Source organism: Mus caroli, unplaced genomic scaffold (genome assembly GCF_978045245.1).
Source record: "Mus caroli unplaced genomic scaffold, Mus_caroli_1 scaffold_20, whole genome shotgun sequence".
In the NCBI taxonomy this organism is placed as follows: Eukaryota; Metazoa; Chordata; class Mammalia; order Rodentia; family Muridae; genus Mus; species Mus caroli.
The window spans coordinates 48,469,490-48,494,617 of NW_028227275.1; the positions used below are offsets into that span (position 1 = coordinate 48,469,490).

Consider the following 25,128-nt stretch of genomic DNA (forward strand, 5'->3'; position numbering starts at 1 on the left):
AAGGAAGTGTTGGGCATTGCTGAAATAATAATGGGACATGGATTCCTGAACAGAATTATTCATACAAGTCATATTAATCTATTAAATTGTTTATATCACAATTAAAAATACATAAAATTTTGGAATTTTGAATTCCAATAAGAGCAATTCAATATGACTTGTGTGTAATTGATGTACCCAAGTTAAATCTAAAGCCCACACTAGTTTCCTGCAATGTAATAATACTACTTGGCATAGCTAGTGAAGTGGGAAGAATCTGGGAGGACTTGAGAGAAGGGAAAGAATATGATCAAAATATACTGTATGAAAAAACATGTTTTAAGAATATGGTTCATATTTTTAAGTTCCATGGAATTTTAAAGTTTTAACATTTTTCCCTTTATTACTAAGGCGAATATAGTGATTATAAGATGACATTAATGAAGAACAGAACAGAAGTGACAGAGTTCATTCTGCTGGGACTCACCAATGACCCAGGCCTGCAGCTTCCCTTGTTTATCACCTTCCTTCTCATCTACACCATCACCATGGTGGGAAACCTAGGGATGATCCTGCTGATTGTCCTGGACTCTCGGCTCCACACCCCCATGTACATTTTCCTTGGTAATCTTTCTCTGGTGGATTTCTGTTACTCTACAGCTGTAACACCCACAGTCATGACTGGGCTACTAGTAGGAAACAAGGTCATTTCCTACAATGATTGTGCTGCTCAGATGTTCTTTTTTGGAGCCTTTGCTACTGTGGAGAATTATCTGTTGGCCTCAATGGCCTATGATCGCTATACAGCAGTGTGTAATCCCCTACATTATACCACCATCATGACTAAAAGTATGTATACATGGCTTATCACTGGCTCTTATGTCATCAGTTTCACAAATTCCTCCATCCATATTGCAGACATATTCACTCTCTCCTTCTGCAAGTCCAATGTGATCCATCATTTTTTCTGTGATGTTCCTGCAATCATGGCTCTCACTTGTTTTGATAATCAAGTTAGGGAACTTGTTCTACTTTACATTGAGAGTTTAAATGTGTTTTTTGCTCTAATAGTTATCTGTACATCTTACACGTTAATTTTTGTTGCCATCTTAAAGATGCACTCAGCTTCAGGACATCACAAGGCTATATCCACCTGTGCCTCTCACTTCACTGCAGTGTCCATTTTCTATGGAACTGTCATTTTCATGTATTTACAGCCCAGCTCCAGTCATTCCATGGACACAGACAAAGTTACATCTGTATTCTACACCATTGTCATTCCTATGCTGAATCCTCTAGTCTACAGCCTGAGGAACAAGGAGGTGAAGAAGGCATTTATAAAGTTGATACTACATTATTAAGGATAAAGAATGAATTTATGTCCTAAAAGGAAAAAAAGGTTTAATTTAACTTTGTATGGTGACGTTTATAAGTTGATTTTTCTCAGATCTCCTCCCTGTACTGAATTAGTGTTGTAGTCCACGATAAATTCAAGTAGATAAAATAATATCCTTACTTCTTCAAAACTCTTGGAAAATATTTTATACAGAATTGTATACTTGGATGATAACAATAGTTTACAGTTTTCAAAATCCCATTAACGTTACTTATCTATCACTTAACTACATGTATTTTTCCTATTGCATGTCAATTCAAATACACACAAATCAATTTAAAATAAATACCATGAATGGAGAAATGCATGGAGGTGTTCATAATATGCGCGTGAGTATGGTGAATTTTATAGAATGGTGTGTTTAAAGTGGACATTTATGATGCTTGATTTTATGTGTTCACTTCACTGCATTACTGGTATGTCTTTGACAATTTTTCCAAGAATTCATGTGTCTAGAATTAGAATCAGTTAAATTAGAAACTAAGACAGTGTATTATCATCTCTGTGGGTGAATGTGATCCCAATTCTTAAACCGTAGAGAAATACAATCCTCCTATCTGTCTCTCTCGCTCCCAATCTTTTCCTCTCCCTCTTCCTCCACCCCCTCCTCTTCCTTTATGTTTCTTGCTCCCTCTTCTTCTCTATCCTTTCCCCTCCTCCTGCTTTGCCCTGAGTATTCATCTCCTCTCACTCTCAGATATCAAAATTGATGATCTGGTCCTGACTCTTTTTAACAGCACCTTCATTACTTTAGTCAAAGTTTAATTTCTGCAGGATGGGAGAAAAAACAGCCATACAATGCTTAAAATCTATTCTGAGAAGAGTATAGGTTGGCTATAACCCAGTTTCCTGATGCTTTAGACTTTGATCTTCAAATCTAAATCGATTGCATTAATCACCAGCTTCCCTTCTTCTCAAGCTTAAAGGCAGGATATCATGATACTTCCCAACTTCCATATCACATGAACCAATGCCCACAATAAATGCCTTCTATTTGTCCAGGTATATTATATCCTATTGATGCTGTTTCTCAGAACTCTAAAAACGACTAAAGCATTTTGTAAATGTGATGCTTTGATAGAAATGTTTCCTATATGCTCGCCTATTTGAACACTTGGTCACCAGATGGGGTGTTGCTTGAAGAGTTTTTGGTAGTAGAGCCTTGCTAGGAGAGATACATGCTTTTGAGTTTTTATAACCTTGCCCCTATTTCCAGGTTCTCCTCTCCCTAATGTTTGTAATTGAATATGTGATCTCTCATCCTCCAGATCCTTCCACAAAGCCTGCCTCCTTTTCCAAAGCCTGCTGTCATAATGAACTTCTATCCCTCTGAAACTGTAATCCTAAATAAACTTTTTCTTCCATAAATTGATTATTGGTGATTGTGTTATATCACAGCAAAAGAAAAGTAGTTAATATAGTTATGATAATCTCATAAATAATCTAATGTGCTTTATATAAATGTAATAATTCACGGGTGAATAATTCTGAAATTTCCTATTAATAAATATTTCTGATGGATTCAATCATTTTGTATAACCATAACATGTTTATACTTGAAATTTCAAAAGGTAAAATAAAAACACATGAAAATGGAATTATTCATATGTTGTTCACCATCATCAAATGGCACTTTAACCAAACTGAGGAATTATGATACGTAGTTTTTCTTCAGAAAGTGCTTTGAAATATTTCATAATGATCAATCATTTTTAGTGAGTTCCTTTGTCATCGTTATTAAGTTCTCCCAGTATTTTTCCTATTCAGTTTTCTTTTAATATCAGCCAGTCTTGTTCATTTGCTTTGTATTGGCTCATCCAGTAAGGAATGTTTCTATTCCATTCAAATATTTGCTCCACTTATTGCTCTCTCATCAAATGCATAAGCATTACTCAAGCAATTTATTTATAATTTATTCACGGTGGTTTTTTTTTAATCTTTTACTTCTTTATTTATTTTAAACTCCAGATTTTATTCCACCTCTGGTCCTCCCTCTGACTGTTCCATATTCCATAACTCCCCCAGGACCCTTGTCTCCACGAGAATGTCCCACCCTGCCCACACCCCACCAGACCTCACTTCTTTTTAAAAATTAGGTATTTTCTTCACTACATTTCAAATGTTATCCCAAAAGTCCCCACACAGCCCCCACTCCCCTCCCCACCCACTCCCACTGCTTGGCCTTGGCATTCCCCTGTACTGAGGCATATAAAGTTTGCAAGACCAAGGGGCCTCTCTTCCCAATGATGGCCGACTAGGCCATCTTCTGATACATATGCAACTAAAGACACGAGCTCTGGGGGTACTGGTTAGTTCATATTGTTGTTCCACCTATAGGGTTGCAGACCTCTTTAGCTCCTTGGGTACTTTTTCTAGCTCCTCCATTGGGGGCTATGTGATCCATCCAATAGCTGACTGTGAGCATCCACTTCTGTGTTTGCCAGGCCCTGGCATAGCCTCACGAGAGACAACTATATCAGGATCCTTTCAGCAAAATCTTGCTGGTGTATGCAATGGTGTCAGCGTTTGGAGGCTGATTATGGGATGCATCCCTGGGTATGGCAGTCTCTAGATGGTCCATCCTTTCATCTCAGCTCCAAACTTTGTCTCTGTAACTCCTTCCATGGGTGTTTTGTTCCCAATTCTAAGAAGGGGCAAAGTGTCCACACCCTAGGAAAGAAATCTGGAGCAATAGATACAAGCACCAGCAACAGAATACAAGAGATGGAAGAGAACATGGGCAGATCTCACTTCTTAAGTAGTTAGTGAGGATACCAACTCAGGTCATAACACCTGTATAGCAAGCAATTTATTTTGCTTACCATCTCTCAAATGCCAAGGAACTTAGAAAATTTCTAACCTTAACTAAACTTAGTAGGAATTTTAATGTGTTATTAACATATTTAGTTATAGATGCTGGGTTAAATGTGTGCCTAATCAAGGTTTACTTTTTAAAATGTTTGATTTCTGCTTAGGCTTTATCTATATTTAGAAACCTAAAACGGCAATTGATATTGACTAACAAGTGCATAGAAGCCGTAGCTTAAATCTCAGGTATTGCCCAGAAATGGATTGCTGAGACAATAGATTTCATGTAAAGTTAGTGAGAAATGTATCAAGAAGTTTTTATCTTGATGATAAAAAAGATGAGGTTTTCTAATACTTGTGTGATATTCTATTCATGTGAATTTTTACAGAAAATTGAAAATTGGCATCTCATTTCTAATGCAAATAAACTGGATTGAAATAAAAAAGAAGCAGTAGCTTATTGAACAGTAAAAAGACTATAAATAGAAAAGTATTGTATATTTTATATTTTATAAGCTAGAAATAAAGATTTTTTCAAGTCTTTAGCATGAAGAAATGGTAACTATTTCAGGAAAAAAAGATGTATAGCATGACTTTTAATCTTAAAAAGTTCATATGTCTACAGATACATCTCATGATACCATACCACAGTAATATGCACAATTAATGATTTTAATATTTGCCAGTAAAAATGAATAAATTCATAAATTTATTATTTACAAGTCACAAATGTATAAAAAGTTTAAACCAGCTTGATCCCTAAAGACCAATAATAGTTTCTTCCCTAGGAAAGCATGATGAAGAGCTTCAGGTATTCTCAGAAGAAAACTCTCCAGAGATCTCCAAGCCTACAAATCTCTTCCCCAATCTCTGTCCTAAAATACCAACCTAACTCCACAGCATCTCATTGTAGAATGGACACACTATGTCCATTGAATATCATTCATTCCTTTGAATGGCAGCCACTCTTGTCTCAGGATTTGCTATCAGCCTGCAAATATTATTAAGGTAAAAAGCTAAAAATGAAAATCACATTTAATGACCTTCAGGTGATATGCTACAGGCCACGGTAGTTTGTCATTTATAGACAGAATGGGGGAATTGAATATGAGATGTGATTTTTTTACTATGTTAATTTTACAAATATGAAAGAAGTAACTCTTACAAAGGCATAGAAAAATGATTGATAACTATAGACCTTGGTTTATGTAAATACAATTTAACTTATTTAGCTTCTGCCACACTAAGTGGACCTTTGGCCGTTAGCTGGAAGTGCTCCTCAGAAGGTACCTATCCAACATTCCATAGATGGTTTCATGATTTTGAACTGACTCCTATATGGTGAATGTTCTTTCTTTTATAGAAATCAGATAAGTATCTATATTGCATAAACACTAAAGTAAGAAGTGTAGTACATATAGAAGCAGAGGGCTGTATGAATCTGCTATGAATTTCTTGAAAAGACAAAAGTGCTCTAACCTTCTCAAACCTGCTCTAGGTGTATGATCTGGATGATCCAATGGGTGTTAGTCTGAAGTATATGTAAATGTCAAAATATTCACTAGAGTACTTGACGATTTATTCAGGAGGGTGATTCTATCCCCAAAAATAAAAACAAAGAATAACATAAATGTTAGTTTGATTAGTAAATGGTGACCTTATCATGTTCTGTATATATTTTCATCTCAGTGGAAGTTACAAAATACAAACAAATATGCAAAGGAGGTAAATGATCCATCTTGAAATATGGATGTATTCCTAAAAATGCTTTAACCTGCAATTTAATACTTTTTGCCTCTATCATATTATTAAGAAATGTATTCAGATCCTGAAACTACAGATTTTCCCCCCTCAAGCAGTTTGTGTAATTTTAGAGCATCATGTTTCTTAAATACACAACTTTCTTGTTGATGGAGTATAACACTTATATACTACAACACTCACAGACATGTCATTCATATATTAATCCCTTATAATATACACTAAGCCTTATCTCCTTTAGCCACTAAGATGATCATTTGTTTTAAGATTGGGATGCCTTGCCGAGCCTTGATATATGGGTATATGCCTCCTCATTGTAACTTGTTATGCCATGTTCAGTTTATATCCATTTTAGGCCTGCTTTTTTCTAACAGCAAACTCAAGAACAATGGATCTGGGGGAGGGGTAGAGTGTGGCATGTAACTGAGCGGAATGATCAGGATTTATTGTAAGAGAGACTAATAAATAAAAGTAAAATAATAAAATAGTATCATTTCACCAAAAAATTCCATTCAAATAAAATACTTTCCAATATGAAAATTACCACCTAAAGAAATCTGTGAAGTTACAAGTGGCCCATAAACTGAGAACAGTCAAAGCTTGGTCTCCATGACATTGTTTTCCCAAGAAAGGAATATGAGAAAAGATGAGATTTAATGAAAATGGGCTCTTTTACCCTAACTAAACTATTGTTTCTAAGAAAAATTATTTTTAAAATGACCTGACTATCGAGCTCTACTTTTGTAGCAAGATGCATTGGGCCTGGAATGAAGCAGATGTTTAGGAAACATAGACCTCTGAGATGGAACCCAGGAAAGTGGTCTGCATTCTCAATTAAAATATAGCTAAAGCAAGGCTTACTTCTGGGACATTGATATTAATCTTCAATAAAAATCTCATTTCAATAAAGGTTCTCTTGCAAATTATATATTGACATTTGTATTATATTTAAAAATCATAAGGAAAACAATGGTGCAAGACAGGCTATATTTTTATTGATTATTTTATTTTGAGATTAAAATATACGTATATAGCTTTCTCCTTAACTTTTCTCCCTCTAAATTCTTCCATATACTCTTCTTGCTCTCTGTCAAATTTGTGGCCTCATTTTTCAACCACAAGCATGATATGGAAAAGATGTGATGGTGATTCCTGTACTTTGTAAAGTAAGAGAGCCATTACTGAAATTGAAAAACACTAATTCTATATATACAATTAAGCTTATCTTTATTTTTAATTTGAAAAATACTTTGACTTGATACTGTAAAAATAAAAGCTAAAATACATGTAATAGTTTAAATAGTTTTTAAAAAAATAGAAAAGAAAAAGGACCTGAAACTGTTGCAGGGTATAGGGACAATAGTTAAGGGTAAGACATAGGATAGTCTGAAAAGCACAGAGAACCCAGGTGACTTTAGTAACCCAGTATGGAATAGAGGAAAAATTAAGGGAGCAAAACTTCTATAATTCTTGAGGCTAAATTGTTGAATGTGGCATAACCTACATTGATCAAACTTAAAGACCGTCACTTCATACTTACAATAACAGTATAGCTATCACTTAATAGACTGTAGGTAACAGTCACGAATTATTTTTTTGATTTATGGTTTTTTCTCCCAATAGTATCTGAAAGTGGCTATCATTTATGTCTTCGAGTTAGTGAAGTAAGACCTTTGTGGAAGTTATGCTAGGACTAATGACTCCTAAAGATAAATGGTAGATTTGATAGACATCTATCTCTCCAGGAACCTCAGCTCTATGTCTACTAAATCTGATGGCATAACGTTCTTCAGAAGTGACACTACACGTTGAGTACCCTCCCCTGCCAAGCTATCCACAACATCAGCTACTCTGAGTATGCCATGGTGTATCCCATGAATGCATCTTCAACCCACTTGAATGTTTAGGGATTTGGTAATATATATGTTGATGAAAAATGTATATATACAGTTATGAAATGAATATACATATATTATGTATATATGTTTTAGACAGTGTAGATATTAAAGAAGGCATGATCTCATATTCTAGATTTCATGGTTTTCTTTCTTTTATCATCAAAATGAAAAGAAGAAATGTGTGGCAGAACAGATTAAACTACTGCCTAATCCATTAGCTTGTAATTAACTGTGAAACCCCAAAATTTTGGTATGTTTGAACCAAAAGAGTGAGTTCAGTTAAATTCAGTTTTGCCTAAGAAAATACAGAGAAAAAATTCAAAAACATAGGGTCAGAGCTTGGTACAATCTATAACATATTAGTGATAGAAAATAGAGAAGTGACATATCTAAAAAGACATTAGTAGTTCTTGACAGGTGAGAGGAAAGGAAATGTTGGATATTGCTAAAATAATAATGGGATACAGATTGATGGACAGAATTATTCATACAAGTCATATTGATCAATTTATTAAATTGTTTACATAACAATTAACAAATACATAAAATTTTGAAATTCTGAATTCCATTAAGAGCACTTGAATATGACTTGTGTGTAATTGATTCACCCAAGTTAATTCTAAAGCCCACATTAGCTTCTGGAATGTAGAAATACTAGTTGGCATAGCTAGTGAAGTGGGAAGAATCTGGGAGGACTTGAGAGAAGGGGAAAGAATATGATAAAAATATACTGTATGAAAAAACATTTTTAAAGAATATGGTTCATATTTTTAAGTTACATAGAATTTTAAAGTTTTAACATTTTCCCTTTATTACTATGGAGAATATAGTGATTATAAGATGACAATAATGAAGAACAGGACAGAAGTGACAGAGTTCATTCTGCTGGGGCTCACCAATGACCCAGGCCTGCAGCTTCCCTTGTTTATCACCTTCCTTCTCATCTACACCATCACCGTGGTGGGAAACCTAGGGATGATCCTGCTGATTGTCCTGGACTCTCGGCTCCACACCCCCATGTACATGTTCCTTGGTAATCTGTCCTTGGTTGATTTTTGTTACTCCTCAGCTGTCACACCCACAGTGATGACTGAGCTTCTAATAGGAAAAAAGGTCATTTCCTACAATGATTGTGCTGCTCAGATGTTCTTTTTTGGAGCCTTTGCTACTGTGGAGAATTATCTGTTGGCCTCAATGGCCTATGATCGCTATACAGCAGTGTGTAAGCCCCTACACTATGCCACCATCATGACTAAAAGTATGTATACATGGCTTATCACTGGCTCTTATGTCATCAGTTTCATGAGTGCCTCCATCCATATTGCAGACATATTCACTCTCTCCTTCTGCAAGTCCAATGTGATCCATCATTTTTTCTGTGATGTTCCTGCAATCATGGCTCTCACTTGTTTTGATAATCAAGTTAGGGAACTTGTTCTTCTTTACATTGAGACCTTAGATGTGTTTTTTGCTCTAATAATTATCTGTACATCTTACATGTTAATTTTTGTCACCATCTTAAAGATGCACTCAGCTTCAGGACATCACAAGGCTATATCCACCTGTGCCTCTCACTTCACTGCAGTGTCCATTTTCTATGGAACTGTCATTTTCATGTATTTACAGCCCAGCTCCAATCATTCCATGGACATAGACAAAGTTACATCTGTATTCTACACCATGGTCATTCCTATGCTGAATCCTCTAGTCTACAGCCTGAGGAACAAGGAGGTGAAGAATGCATTTATAAAGTTGATACTACATTAGTAAGGATGAAGAATGCATTAATTTCCAAAAAGGTTTAAAAAAAAGGATTTACTTTAACTTTGTATGGTGAAATTCGTAATTTCTTTCTTCTCAGATCTCCTACCTATACTGAATTAGAGTTGAAGTCCACAATAAATTCAAGTAAATAAAATAATATCCTTACTTCTTCTTCAAAACCCTTGGAAAATATTTTATAGAGAATTGTAAACTTTGATGATATACAATAGTTTACAGTTTTCAAAATCCCATTAAGACTACTGATCTATCACATGTGTATTTTTCCTATTGCATGTCAATTCAAATACACACAAAGCAATTTAAAATAAATACCATGAACGGAGAAATGCATGGAGGTGTTCATAATATGCGCGTGAGTATGGTGAATTTTATAGAATGGTGTGTATAAAGTGGATATTTATGGGGCTTAATTTTATGTGTTCACTTCACTACATTACTGGTATGTCTTTGACAATATTTCCAAGAATTCATGTGTCTAGAATGAGAAGCAGTTAAATTAGAAACTAGGACAGTCTATCATCTGTGTGAGTGAATGTGATCCTAATTCTTAGACCATAGAGAAATACAACCCTCCTCTCTGTCTCTCTTGCTCTCAATCCTTTCCCCTCCCTCTTCCTCCACCCCCTCCTCTTCCTTTATGTTTCTTGCTCCCTCTTCTTCTCTATCCTTTCCCCTCCTCCTGCTTTGCCCTGAGTATTCATCTCCTCTCACTCTCAGATATCAAAATTGATGATCTGGTCCTGACTCTTTTTAACAGCACCTTCATTACTTTAGTCAAAGTTTAATTTCTGCAGGATGGGAGAAAAAAATAGCCATACAATGCTTAAAATCTATTCTGAGAAGAGTATAGGTTGGCTATAACCCAGTTTCCTGATGCTTTAGACTTTGATCTTCAAATCTAAATCGATTGCATTAATCACCAGCTTCCCTTCTTCTCAAGCTTAAAGGCAGGATATCATGATACTTCCCAACTTCCATATCACATGAACCAATGCCCACAATAAATGCCTTCTATTTGTCCAGGTATATTATATCCTATTGATGCTGTTTCTCAGAACTCTAAAAACGACTAAAGCATTTTGTAAATGTGATGCTTTGATAGAAATGTTTCCTATATGCTCGCCTATTTGAACACTTGGTCACCAGATGGGGTGCTGCTTGAAGAGTTTTAGATAGTAGAGCCTTGCTAGGGGAGATACAGGCTTTTGAATGTTTATAACCTTATAACCCTGCCCCTATTTCCAGGTTCTCCTCTTCCTAATGTTTTTAACTGAATATGTGATCTCTCATCCTCCAGATCCTTCCACAAAGCCTGCCTCCTTTTCCAAAGCCTGCTGTCATAATGAACTTCTATTCTTCTGAAACTGTAATCCTAAATAAACTTTTTCTTCCATAAATTGATTTTTGTGATTTATGTTTTATCACAGCAACACAAAAGTAGCTAATATAGTGGTGATAATTTAATATATCATTTGCTTTATATAAATGTAATACTTGTACAATATTTATTTCTCTCTGTGTTGACATGAATCAAGTGCAAACATGATCAATAATTAATTGAAAGTACATGTTTCTTCTTTGAGAGGCCCCTTGGTCTTGCAAACTTTATATGCCCCAGTACAGGGGAACACCAGGGCCAAGAAGTGGGAGTGGGTGGGTAGGAGGGAGGGGGAGGCCAGGGGGAGGTTATGGGAGACTTTAAGATAGCATTTGAAATGTAAATGAAGAAAATGTCTAATAAATTTTTTTAAAAGAAGCATTGTTTTGGTGATGGTGAGGTGTGTGTTCGTATGTGTGTGTATGTGTGTGTGTGTGTGTGTGTGTGTGTGTGTGTGTGTGTGTGTGTGTGTGTGTGTATGTGCGTGCACACTCGTCCTCTTTTCATTTGTCAATCTGGGTAATTTCTTTAGTTTGGAGGGATGAGATTAAACTCTTTGGGTTACAGTTTTCCTTCTAATGCCTTATATAGAGCTGGATTTGTTAATTAAAGTTGGTTCTATCATAGAATGTCTTATTTTCTCAATCTATTATGATTTAAAGTTTTGCTGTAAATAGTAGTCTGGGCTGGTATCTGTAGAACCTCTGTCTATATTATTCTGACTTTTAGCATCTCTTTAGAAGTTAGGTGTTTTCCTAAAGGGTCTAACTTAACATGGTATTTGATGTTTTTTCCTTGCAGTTTTTAATATTCTTTCTTTGTTCTACCTACCATTTAGTGTCTGATTATTATGTGTAAAGGAAAATTCTTTTTTGGTCCAGTCTATTTTGTGTTCTATATGCTTCTTGTACCTTAATAGACATCTCCTTCTTTAGGCTAGGGAAATTTTCTTCTATGATGTTGTTGAAATTATTATCTGTACCTTTGACCAAGGGTATTATTATCTCCTTTGTTTTGTATATTTGGTCTTTTCACAGTGACTCAGATTTTCTAAATATTTTGAGCCAGTAATTTTTGGTGTCTGTGTGTGTCTGTGTGTCTGTGTGTGTGTGTTTGTGTGTGTTTCTCTCTCTCTCTCTCTCTCTCTCTCTCTCTCTCTCTCTCTCTCTCTCTCTCTCTCTCTGTGTGTGTGTGTGTGTGTGTGTGTGTGTGTGTTGTGTGGTTGTGGTGGGGTAGTGATGGTGGTGGTGGTTTGGTTTGGTTTGGAATTAACATTTTCTTTGACCAACATATTCTTTTCTTCTATCATGTTTTTTTTTTATTTATTTTACACTCCATATTTTATCCTCCCTGCCCCCCAGTCCACCCTCAAACTTTTCCACATCCTATATTTCTCCCCTGACCCTGGTCTCCACATGAATGTCCTCACCTAACCTTTAAACTCCTGGGGCCTCCAGTCACCTGAGGGTATGGTGCATCATCTCTGAATGAACTCATACCTGGCAGTCCTCTACTGTATGTGTGTAGTGGGCCTCATATCAACTGGTGTATGCTACCTGTTTGATGGTCCAGTGTTTGACAGATCTCGGGGTTCCAGATTAATTGAGGCTGCTGGTCCTCCTAAATGATTAAGCTTTTCTCAGCTTCTTTCAGCTTTCCCTAATTCAACAACAGGGGTCATCTGCTTTTGTCCATTGGTTGGGTGCAAATATCTGCATGTGATTCTTTCAGCTGCTTGTTGGGTATTCTGGAGTGCAGTCATGCTAGGTCCCTTTTTGTGAGCACTCCCTAGCCTCAGTAATAGTGTCAAGGCATTAGGATTTTCCTTGAGCTGAATCCCACTTTGGGCCTGTCATTAGACTTTCTTTTCCTCAGGCTCCTCTCCATTTCCATCTCTGTAATTCCTTCAGACAGGAAAAATTATGAGTCAGAGATGTGACTGTGGGATGCCTCCTCCCTCATTTGATGTGCTGTCTTCATGCTGAAGGTGGGTTTTATAAGTTCCCTCTCCCTACTGTCCAGCTTTTCATCTAAGGTCCCTCCATTTAAGTCCTGAGAGTCTCTCATGTCCCAGGTCTCTGGTATGTTCTGGAGGTATGAACGTCAACCTCCTATCTCCCAATGTTGCCTGTTTCCATTCTTTCTGCTGGCCCTCAAAGCTTCAGTCCTTTTCCTTCACCCAATACAAGATCAGGTTACCATCTCCTCCTGACTGCCCTCCCACCCCATCCTCTTTTCCTCCCAAGTCCCTCCCTTCCTCCACAATTGTGATTGCTTTCTTCTATCTCCCAAGTGGAACTGAGGCTTCCTCACTTGGGCATTTCAGCTTGTTGACCTTTTTTAGTTCTATGAACTGTAGCATGCATATTCTGTACTTTTTTTTTTTGGCTAGCATCCACTTATTAGTGAGTACACACCATGCATGGCCTTTTGAGTCTTAGTTACCTCACTTATCATGATATTTTCAAGTTCCATCCACTTGCCTGCAAAACTTAGGATGTCCTTGTTCAAAATAGTTGAGTAGTATTCCATTGTGCAAATGAAACACATTTTCTGTATCCATTCTTCCATTGTGGAACATCTGGGTTGTTTCTGCTTCTGGCTATCACAAATAAGGCTGCTATGAACATAGTGGAACAGATGTTCCATAGGCATGGTGGGGCATCTTTGGGGTATATTCCCAAGAGTGGTATAGCTGGGTCTTCAGGTAGCTCTATTTCCAATTTTCTGAGGGACCTCTAGATTGATTTCCAGAGTGGTACAATTTGTCATCCCACCAGCAATGGAGGAGTGTTCCTCTTTCTCCACCTCCTCAAAAACATGTGTTGTCACCTGTGTTTTTTATCTTAGCCATTCTGATTGGTATAAGGTGAAATCTCAGGATTGTTTTGATTTGCATTTCTCTGATCACTAAGGACTTTTAACACTTCTTTAGGCGCTTCTCAGCCATTTGAGATTCCTTAGTTGTGAAATGGCAGTTTAGATCTATACCCCCCCCCTTTTTTTATTGGGTTGTTTGGTTTTTTTGGTGATTAACTTTTTGAGTTCTTTATATATTTTGTATATTAGTCTTCTATTGGATGTGGGGTTAGTGAAGATATGTTTTCCCGATCTGTAGTTTGTGGATTTGTCTTATTGCCTATGTCCTTTGCCTTACTGAAGCTTCCTAGTTTCATGAGGTCCCATTCATCAATTGTTGTCCTTAGAGCATGAGCCATTGGACTTCTGTTTAGGAAATTTCCCCCTGTGCCTATAAGTTCAGGGCTCTTTACCACTTTGTCTTCTACTAGATTCAGTATATCTGGTTTTATGTTAAGGTTCTTGATCCACTTGGCCTTTGTGCAAGGTGATAAATATGGTTCTATTTTTCTACATACAGACAGCCAGTTAGACCAGCATCATCCATTGAAGATGCTTTCTTATGTCCATTGTATATTTTTAGTTTCTTTATCAAAGATCAAGTGACCATAGGTGTGTGGGTTCATTTCCGGGTCTTCAACTCTATTCCTTTGATCAACATGGCTGTCTCTGTACCAGTATCATGCAATTTTTATCACTATTACTCTGTAGTAGAATTTGAAGTCAGGAATAGTGATTCCCCCAGCTAATCTTTTATTGTTAAGAATTGTTTTCACTATTCTGGGTTTTTTACCTTTCCGGAAGAATTTGAGCATTGCTCTTTCCATGTCTTTGAAGAAATATGTTGGGATTTTGATAAGGATTGCCTTTGGTAGGATGGCCGTTTTTACTCTGTTAAATCTGCCAGTCCATGAGCATGATTGGCAAAGAATTAATAAAGGTATCACTGTTTGCAGATGATATGATAGTATATATATGATACTATATATATAAGTGACCCCAAAAATTCTACCAAAGAACTTCATCAGATGATAAACAACTTCAGCAAAGTAGCCAGATATAAAAATAACTCAAATAAATCAGTATCCTTCCTTTATACAAATGATAAGCAGGCTGAGAAAGAAATTAGGGAAACAACTCCCTTCACAATAGCCACAAATAACATAAAATAGAGTAACTCTAATCAAACAAATGAAAGACCTGTATGACAATAACTTCAAGTCTCTCAAGAAAGAAGTCGAAGAAGATCTCAGAAAATGGAAAGATCTCCCATGCTTCTATCATGTCTTAAGTGCCTGAGATTCTCTCTTCCATCTCTTGTATTCTGTGCTGAGGATTGCATCTAAGGTTTTTATTTGAGTTCATAAAGTTTTCATTTCCAGATTTCTTTCAATTTGTGTTTTCTTTATTGATTCTATTTCTACCTTCAAGTCTTGAACATTTTATTTATTTCCTCCCACTATTTTTGTGTGTTTTCAAAGATTTCTTTAAAAGATTTATTTATTTCCTCTTTAAGGCCCTCCACCATAGTCATAAAGCTATTTTAAGGTCCTTATCTTGTGCTTCAGCTACATTGCACTTCTCAGGGCCCACTATAGTAGGATTGCTGGACTCTAGTGAAAAGATATTTTCTTGGCTGTTATTCATTGTGTTTTTTGTTGGCATCTAGGCAACTGAGTTTGAGAAGATTGTAATTTTAGGTGCTGATATCTTATCTTGTCTTTTTTGGGTGTGTGTTTTGTTCCTTGGTTTCTGTTGTCCTCAGTGGTTCCTAGAAAGGATTTCTACATGGTAGGGCTCTTCTGGGTGCATGGTAGATCTTCTTCTAGGATCTTTCCAAGTATAGTCACAATAGTTTCTGAATAAAATGTGTTACTAGGTATTGGTCTCTGACACTTAACTATGGGGAATAAGCTAGGTTGGAGGACTTAGGGGGTCCATTGGAGTGAGGAAAGAAGGGTCTTCTACCAGGATCCACTTAGTGTATTGGGAATGGAGGCAGAGAGTGAGGAGAGACCACAACAGATAGTAGCTACAGAACTAGGCATGAGACTGGGGTAATCTAATTTTCAGGGAAGAAGGAAAAGTGAAAATCTGTAGCTTGCCTACCTGCTTTGCTGCTAGGCTTGACTAGTAGGTTTTAATTTCTGATGAAGTTTGAAAGAAAAATGACAGAATAAGGGTGGAGGAAGGCTGTAGGAGAAGAGCTGTGTAATCTGCTAGAGATGGAGGCAAAAGGCCACAGCAGGTAGTATGCTTCAAATTTCTAGGTGACACAGGGAGTTTGGATTTGAAGAAGAGAAGGGACAGATGAAGATCTGCCATTATGCTTCCTACTTTCTTGACCAACAAGGATACTGAGTACACACACACACACATACACACACTTTTTCTACCCCACACAGATGATCCTTACCAGATGAAAGGTTATCCCGCTCTGCCAAAAAAAAAAAAAAAAAAAAAAAAAAAAAAAAAAACTTCATGGAACATGGAACAGTGAACTTAGTGGCCAGTTCATGAATTAGCACTGTCCTGGGCACTAGAGCTATCAAAATTCATTCAATATAAGATTAGTACAAATCTATCTCTAATTTTCAAGGTACAGACATTTGCTTACTTCTCTATCTTACTGCCCAGCAAACAAAGTCTTGATCAATGTTGCACTGATGTTGAGGCAGTGGGGTTGAAGATACAGTTTTAGTTCCATGGAATATGTTCCAGTGGCTTAGTTCATTGTATCTGACCTGGAAACAGAGGTTGTAAGACTGTGTGTAACAATGAGTTTTAATGTAGTGATCCTGGTACAAATTTTAAAGCTAAGATTTGGCCTCAATTATTTTTCTTTCCTGACCAGTGTCTTGCATGTCATTGTTATTTAAGAAGCAGTCATAGTATTTCTTCATGTTTATTTTTTTAGTGTTCATAAAAGTCTTTTGTGTGAAATCTATTGCTATTGATATATTTATGGGTAGTTGATTCTAACATGGTCAGACTCAACCATCCTCTTGTTGTATATGGCTAAACCTTTATAACCTACGTCTGTAGGTGCTTTGAAAGGTACCAGAGTAGACACCATTATTATCTCAAGAAAAGATTAACTTAACAACCACTGCAATGATAAAGTGTTAAAGAACCTTCTGAAAAATCAATAAATTTCCCCAAAACATGCCACTATTTATCCAATGGGTCCCTATAAGACTCCTATTTACAGTTTAAGGTTTCCTTTTACTAAACACAATTAACTGAGGGAGGAAAAACTCTGTACATAGAGCACATACACACAGAGCTACAGCTATTTAACATTGCAGCATTCAAAGGTATAAATATCAGTTGGTAAAAATAACAGTCTAGCCAAACTCTTTTGTTTTTAACATAAAAATTGTTCTTTAATCAGAACAACTGAAGGACACCAGTCATCTATGTCATCTACCCCTACCCCAGGGTATGATGGAAATTGTGGGCACATAGTACTGTGTGCTTGGTGATTTTTTTTAACAAAAAAAAGGAAACTTTTGAGAAAGATTTCATCTGTAGGTCTGTTCCTCTGCAGTCCTAAAGTGGTAGATAGTAGTAGGGGGGTTGGTATGCTAATATCGTTATCAAAATTATACAGGATTCTGTGAGCTCACAGCTGTTATCAGTCATGTTAACATTCCTTCTGGAAGTTTCTCAGGCCATCTAAACATTTTTAGACCCTGAGGATATATATTTTAGAAAATATATTCTTAGAATGGACAAAAACAAAGCTAACATGTGGAACAAAGGAGTATTGAGGAGAGGCATAATATCTAATGTCCCAGTTATAGGAAAACAGACGTGTACCAAAGAGAAATAGCAGGCATTAAGATACTTCATAAGAGTTATTGTGGTCATGGTGTTTTTTTACAGCTATGAAACCCTAATGAAGACAGCAGGAAATACAGAATATCCAGGGAATAGAAAATGATATTAAAATGTCCAAATGTGGACATCAAATCTAGTTCAGTGGAAAGAAACATGCTTACCAGGTGCCAGGCACTAGATTCAATCCAAATACTATCAGATTTAAATAAGATAAAATAGTAGAATCTTACATGAGTTTAAAAACATTTAATAGAGACCGTCCCTAAGAAAATCCACTTGTTGAACTGAGGAAAGATTAATTTGAGGTAGATAAAACTGCCTTTGTGCAGGTTCTATATAATTAAAATGTGAATGCTAGAGATATTTTGGCTTTCTCCACAGCCTTTTTGAATGCACTCTTGACCTCTTTGTTTCTCAAGCTGTAGACCAAAGGGTTCAGCATGGGGATGATCATGGTATAGAACACAGATGCCATCTTGTCACTTCCCATGGTGTGACTGGAACTAGGCTGCAAGTACATGAAGATGCCTGATCCATAAAAGATGAAGACTACAGTGAGGTGGGAAGCACATGTGGAAAAGGCCTTCTGGCGTCCTTCAGATGAACGCATTCTCAGAATAGTGATGAATATAAACAGATAGGATATCAGGATGACCACAATAGAGAAGAGATCATTGAAACCCACCACAAATAAAATCACCATCTCACTGACAGAAGTGTCTGAACATGAAAGGGCCAGGAGAGGTGGTGCATCACAGAAAAAGTGATCTATCACATTGAACTTGCAGAAGGAGAGCCTGAAAATGTTCCCAGTGTGGATAGAGGAATTCAGGACGCCACAGACATAGGAGCCTATGGTCAGACAAGCACAAGTGTTTGTAGTCATGGTGGTGGTGTAGTGCAGTGGCTTACATACCGCTGCATAGCGGTCATAAGCCATGGCAGCCAAGAGGAAGCTTTCTGTAGTTATAAAGCTTACAAAGAAGAAGAATTGGGTGCCACAAGCACTGTGTGTTATGATTTTGTCTATTGAAAGGAGACCTGCCATTACTTTGGGAGTGACAGCTGAAGAATAACCAAAGTCCACCAGAGAGAGATGACTGAGGAAAAGGTACATAGGAGTGTGTAGGTGTGAGTCCAGCAGGATCAACCCTACCATTCCCAGGTTCCCAAGCACAGTGCTGAGATAGATGAGAAGGAAGACAATGAAGAGTGGTATCTGGAGCTCTGGGTCATCTGTTAATCCTGTGAAAATGAACTCAGTCACCTCTGTACTATTCTCCATTGGGGATTATGTGGCTGCCCTGTAGCAAAGAGAAAGGAGATGAAAATGAAAATGGAGAGAGTGCTGCTGGTCCTGTCTGTCTTCCCCATGCTTTCCTTCAGGATGCCAATGCTCCTTTCCAGCATTCTGATCCAAGCATGCTGAGGCAGCAAAATTCAAGCTTAAATTAGAAGTAGATCATACTACGCTTAGAAGAGATGATGTATCTCAATCTAGTAACTTTACCTATGGCTGAATTTAGGCCTAAAACAAAGTCAACATGAAATTCTTAGATTAGTTACTCACCGGAAAATTTCAAAATCCCTTCTAACTTTCTATAACAAAGGTATCCCTTATTTTACATCATAATTGCCTAATGTCTTTATTTCTTCTGTATTTTTGTAATAAAATGTCATAAATTTGACAAAATATAAGTAACACAAATTTATCAAGTACTATCCTGACAGTTGGAAAATTTAAGATCAAGACAATGGCAATCTATTGTCTACTAATGACATAGTCTTTTTGTCTCTTCACAAGGTAAAAGAGGCAACCATCTCTCCAGCTTTTCTTTCCATAAACATTACTCTCATTCACAAGAGCGTTTTCCTCATGTACTGGATGTATCTAAGACTCCACATCATGGCTTTCACTTTGGAAGTGACAAATTCAACATAAACATTTGGTGACAAAACAATCAGGCCATAACACTATGTAAAAATTTGGTGAAACAAATTAATTTCTGTTGTCATTTTTTTCATTATTCCCATATGTCAAGCCTGTCATTCGATAACTTGAGATGCTTAAATACAACATCATTTGACAAGAATAATCTCATGGTATTATGTAGTCCATTTGACATACAGTTTATCAAAAAAGGGGGGGGGAATCCCATACAAGGAATAAAGGCATCTATAAAAAATGACACTTAACTTTTATTAATAAAGGCTTTAAATTTTACACACTGATGTTTTCAATTTGGAGGAAATTTATGCACAGCAGAATGATCAAGACACCCTTTGTTCCTTAAATGTTACTCACTTAAATAAATAATGCAGATGAATATTTTTCAATTTTTTAAAAAAAATTAGGAATTAGCTCAAAATTTTTACCTACATTTCTATTACATATAAAATCAGTTTCTAAACAAATATCAAATTGAAAGAAAAATAACTTACTTTAGTCTATACAGAGGGACTTTAACTCAGGAGGAGCATGTTAGACCAAAATAAAACTGTAAAAGCTATAAGGAATCACATTATTATTTATTTACTTAATATTACCTATAATACATATAATCTGTGTGTATACATATACATCCATAGATTAAATAAAATTACTCTACTTAGGCAGAAAAGCCCTCTCCAAGGAACCATAGACTATGTAACAACAACAAAAATAAAATAGAAAGCATGTAATCAACAGCTCTCTAATTGGACTTATGGCCCACTCAGCAGTAAGGAAATCATGTCTAATGCTAAAAACCTAGCTAAATGGAGGAGCCAGAGAAAGTACCCAAGGAGCTGAAGGGGTCTGCAACCCTATAGGTGGAACAACAGTATGAACTAACCAGTACCCCCAGAGCTCATGTCTCTAGCTGCATAATAACAGAAGATGGCCTAGTCAGCCATCATTGGGAAGAGAGGCCCCTTGGTCTTGCAAATTTTATATGCCCCAGTAGAGGGGAACGCCAGGGCCAAGAAGTGGGAGTGGGTGGGTAGGGGAGCAGGGTGTGGGGAGGTTATAGAGAACTTTGAGGATAGCATTTGAAATGTAAATAAAGAAAATATCTAATAAAAAAAATGAAAAAAAAAGTTACCTAGAGACATGAAAAACATGAGTCTCAAAAGGGTATCTGTTACTGTCACTTTACTAAATGAACTGATAATTCCTAACTGTATCCTTTTACCCACAGATAAATGTGGTCTCACCCCTGACCAAAGAAACTTCTCTTTGAAACAGAAGAAGGTCATTACAGAACACCACAACTGTTTAAAATGTAGATAAAAACTGATCATGAAGTTCCCAGACCCTGTGGTTACACTTACCATACAACTCCTGCATCTACAGCTCAGGGAACAACATGGAAGGGGGAAGTATAAAGGTTGTAAAGGACAGAGGACCTGTGTGAGATTTTGTCTTCCAAAAGGGACAGAAAAACTTCATCCAAGACACCTCAATAATGTGCTTAATAAGAAGCATAACAGCAACAGATATACTAACATAAAAGGGTAAGTCTCACATGTCTCTATTGATGGACAAAAAATATAGTAAAATAAAGAAGTGAGTCCCCTAGTTGGTAATTTAATACAAAGGGGTCAACCCTGAAATTACATACATAGAAGTAATACTTAATGGACTGAGCAAGTTAAATTTATATATTTAGAGGTGTGTTTGTGTGTGTGTGTGTGTAATAATAACAAAAAAATAGAGAGAAAGAAAGGTGTTTTTTTTTTAAATGGGAAGGACCAGAAAAAGAAAAGGGAAGGGGGAAATGATATAATTATATTTTAATTGGTTTTTTAAAAATTAGGAATATAAACAAAAACAAAACAGAAAAGAAGAAGACAGCAAGAATTACAAAGTTTCTTTGGAGCTACACTGGTCCCTTGTTATTATTGGTTACAAGAGCGAAAGTTTTCCTTTGAGTTTGTTTCATTTGGTTTTGCTTTTTTGACCAGCCTTGAATTTACACCAATCCCAGTGACTCTGAATACAGAATATGTTTTACCATGTATGGTTTGGAAACTGTTTAATGGATTGAAGCATTGTGTAATTTATTTCAGGGAAAAAAAACTTTTTAAAAATAGCAAAGCATCCGTACAAAATGTTATTTCTTCTCATACTAATACATTCTTCAAAGAATAACACAAGGTACAACGGTTTCTTGAAGTCTCTCCATGTCCTTCATCTTCCAACATTATTATGCTGGTAGAATTCTACCACCTTGTTATTGCAAATGATTAATTTGATCTTAATTTATTATTTATATACACAAAAGTTGAAATTGATCGTGACTATCTGTATGTCATTTATTTAATATTTGCTGTGTTCCTATCACCAGTTTAGAAACTCCTACTTTATCATCAGAACTTAGAAATAAAGTAAATAATTAGTTGCAATTCAGAGATATGGACACTGAGATGTACTCACATTGAATCAAATGTGAAGGCTAAAGAAAACACAAGCAAAGCCTAAAATCAACTTCTTCCTTGGATCTCTGACATGAAGAAATATTACTTTAAACTTTTTACATCTAACCTCAAAATGAGTATAAGAAAGTAAATCATTTGACTGGCTCATTGTTTGTCTGAATGTTGAATTTATTGTCTGAAGTCAATATGGATAGCTGAAAATCATAAATGTGGGAATCAAATCTGAATGTCAGTTTATATGTCTTTATGAAAATAATCTGTATTTGTGAATTTTAGTTTAGAGATAAGAACTGGATCTACAAATCTTTATTTCGTTTTAAAAATCATAAAATGGACCACTGATGTTAAAAAAGGAACAGTGCTTTTGGTAACAACCAAATGCCACAAAAAGTGCTGGGGGCTGCTGGCTCCTCCACTGTCTCCAATGGCACTAAGCTGTTCCCTGTGGTTCCCCAGGTTGTGGGCTCATTTCGAGACATACACTACTGTACAGATATATACCACATATCTCTAGACCTCCAGAGGCTTCAAGGGCTGGACTATCTACAGGAGTGAATTTTCACTCACATTCCCAAGCAGAAACGACTGTTTTGTCTCAGAACCACATGATGGTATTTGACCTAGTAAACACTTTAGTGAAACCATAATCAGTACATAAACTATATCAGCCACTGTAGAAAAGCCTCTACCAGAAGAATGGGAGCTTAAGATCATGAGTCCATATTTTCATAGTCAGTTGTGGCTTGCATACATTTATACCTATTTTATTGTACTATCAACTATAAAACAGGTTTCTATACCTTATTTCTTCTCTATGTCATAATTTCTATCTGTTCTGGGTTTTTTAAGCATGGTGTGATCCCAGATTATGATGACATTTTATACTGTTCCCCATTTCATAAATTCAACAATTAATCCTGGTAGCTATGTTAACATATTTTCTGATAAAAATAAGATAAATGTGTAATTAAAATGATCAAAACCATAGAAGGCTATGTTGTAAAGATTAGAATCAAACACAGTATTTTATTATTTTCTATATCTTATATAAAACATATATGTTCTAATGAAACCTCATTGATATTTACCATTAATTCTAGCTATATGAAACAGTTTATTAAAACTGATTATATGGAAATCAAATCTCTCAAAAGGCAAAGATTAGCCTTTCAGCTGCCACATTTCACCTTCCTAGAAGACAGTGGCTTGATCTAGAGACTTACCTTTCTTCCTAAATAATACAACATTCAAGTCCAGCACCTTTGTATGGAATCAGGTATCCAGTCAGAAATTTAGTCCTTGAAAGAAAGAATACATCTTTATTTGGAAAGCTTTCCTTAGCATATTATCAAAAGACTAAAAGTTCACTGTCAGCTGACAAAACATATTAAACAAAAGGCTACTATTGTCCTTGGAATCAACAGATATATCTTCTTTGATGATAATCATCTCATCACTTATTGCTTAAACAATATCCAATATGAAGACTTTACTATAAGAAGATAGAGGAATACTTACAATCCTACTTGAGTTGGATTCATGACATCAATAAATGTGATTGTTACAGGTTTTTCTGCCTAGCCAATGTTGTGGGATATGAATAATATATCATCTTAAGGGAAGACTGTTGTTGCTATTAAGTGATTACTAACATTTAGATGAATAAATGAATCATCATGGTGACTAATCCTCTGGCTGCTCTCTCTACAAGAAGACAACAATAGCTAAATCATGATTTAAAAGCTTGAACAGGAACCAGGTGGTAATTATATAGTTATGGAGCTCTGAGGGAGAAAAGTATCCCATGAGGATTACAAACACTTTATCTCATCTGACTAGTGATCAAGTGACTGCAGAATCTGTGGGGATCTATCTTCACTTCTCTGGAAGAACATGGGTATATTTGCTTTACGTATGATGATTTCCTTTGAAAATGCACAAACCAAGCCACAGGATAAACACAGAGTTGCAGAGTATATTACTAAATAAAGTGGGTTTCAGGAATTCATCTTCTCTGAGTGGCCTATGTAGTTAACTGAGACTATAGTGATAACTGGAGTTATGCTGTTACCAAGGGCCATAGCTGAGTCTGTGGCCCTACTGTAGCCATAATCTGTGTTGACGTTTTTGACCTGTGTTGCCATCAAAAGTCATGTGAATGTCCATGGTCTATGTTGCAGCCTAAAGCCATGTTGATATCCATGGGCCATGCAGTTTTCAGGTGCCATATTAATCTGAGTGGCCTACCCAGTCTTGTGAGACCACAGTTTTGGTCTTGGCCTGTGCTGCCAGTGACGACTGTAATTGGCATTTGTAGCCTGTGCAGTGGCAAAGGTCCAGAAAATGACCATGGTCTGTACTGCCAATGGAGACCATGCTAAGATCAGTAGCACACACTGACACCAGAGACCAAGTGAGTGTCCATGGTCCACACTATCACCAGAAACCATGTGTAAATCCATGATCCATGCTCCTGCTAATGGTAAAGGAAAAGAAATCGACTTTTCCATGATCAAGGCTCACAGTTCAGAAAGAGAGACATAGAAGAATCCTGTGACAACCCCTACTACTACCACATCCACAAACGAGTAACAGCCTAGACAAAAGTCATATAAAAGATCTCTTTAAAATTACAGTGAGGATGCTGAAGGGCGGCTCTCCAGAATTGGGGAGTTTAGGCATTGGTGGCTACTTAAGAGGAAGAACTCAGCTTTCTTTAAGGGGCTGGCCACTGGGAGTTTGACCATGCTATAGGCTCTATATGGGCAACACAATTTAGACTTGTTTCTTTTCTTCTTCTTCTTCTTCTTCTTCTTCTTCTTCTTCTTCTTCTTCTTCTTCTTCTTCTTCTTCTTCTTCTTCTTCTTCTTCTCCTCCTCCTCCTCCTCCTCTCTATCCTCCTCCTCCTCCTTCTCTTCTTCCTCTCCTCTCCTCCTCCTCCTCTCCTCCCCTCATCCTCCTCTTCCTCCTCATCCTCCTCTTTCTTCTTCTTCTTCTTCTTC

General features: G+C 36.5%; 3 protein-coding genes across 3 annotated transcripts; 2 read left to right on the top strand and 1 right to left on the bottom strand.

The window, feature by feature from the left end:
* The first annotated feature begins 410 nt into the window (after positions 1–410).
* On the top strand, positions 411–1,340 carry LOC147000166 (olfactory receptor 5B3-like). Its single transcript, XM_085833815.1, has one exon. The coding sequence runs from the start codon at positions 411–413 to the stop codon at positions 1,338–1,340; it is 930 nt and encodes a 309-aa protein (XP_085689941.1).
* A 7,342-nt stretch (positions 1,341–8,682) lies between these two features.
* LOC147000167 (olfactory receptor 5B2-like) lies at positions 8,683–9,609 on the top strand. The gene has a single exon (XM_085833850.1). It carries the CDS (start codon positions 8,683–8,685, stop codon positions 9,607–9,609), a length of 927 nt encoding a protein of 308 aa, XP_085689976.1.
* An 8,438-nt stretch (positions 9,610–18,047) lies between these two features.
* On the bottom strand, positions 18,048–18,992 carry LOC110285731 (olfactory receptor 5B12-like). Its single transcript, XM_021152098.2, has one exon. The coding sequence runs from the start codon at positions 18,990–18,992 to the stop codon at positions 18,048–18,050; it is 945 nt and encodes a 314-aa protein (XP_021007757.1).
* Positions 18,993–25,128: the final 6,136 nt, after the last annotated feature.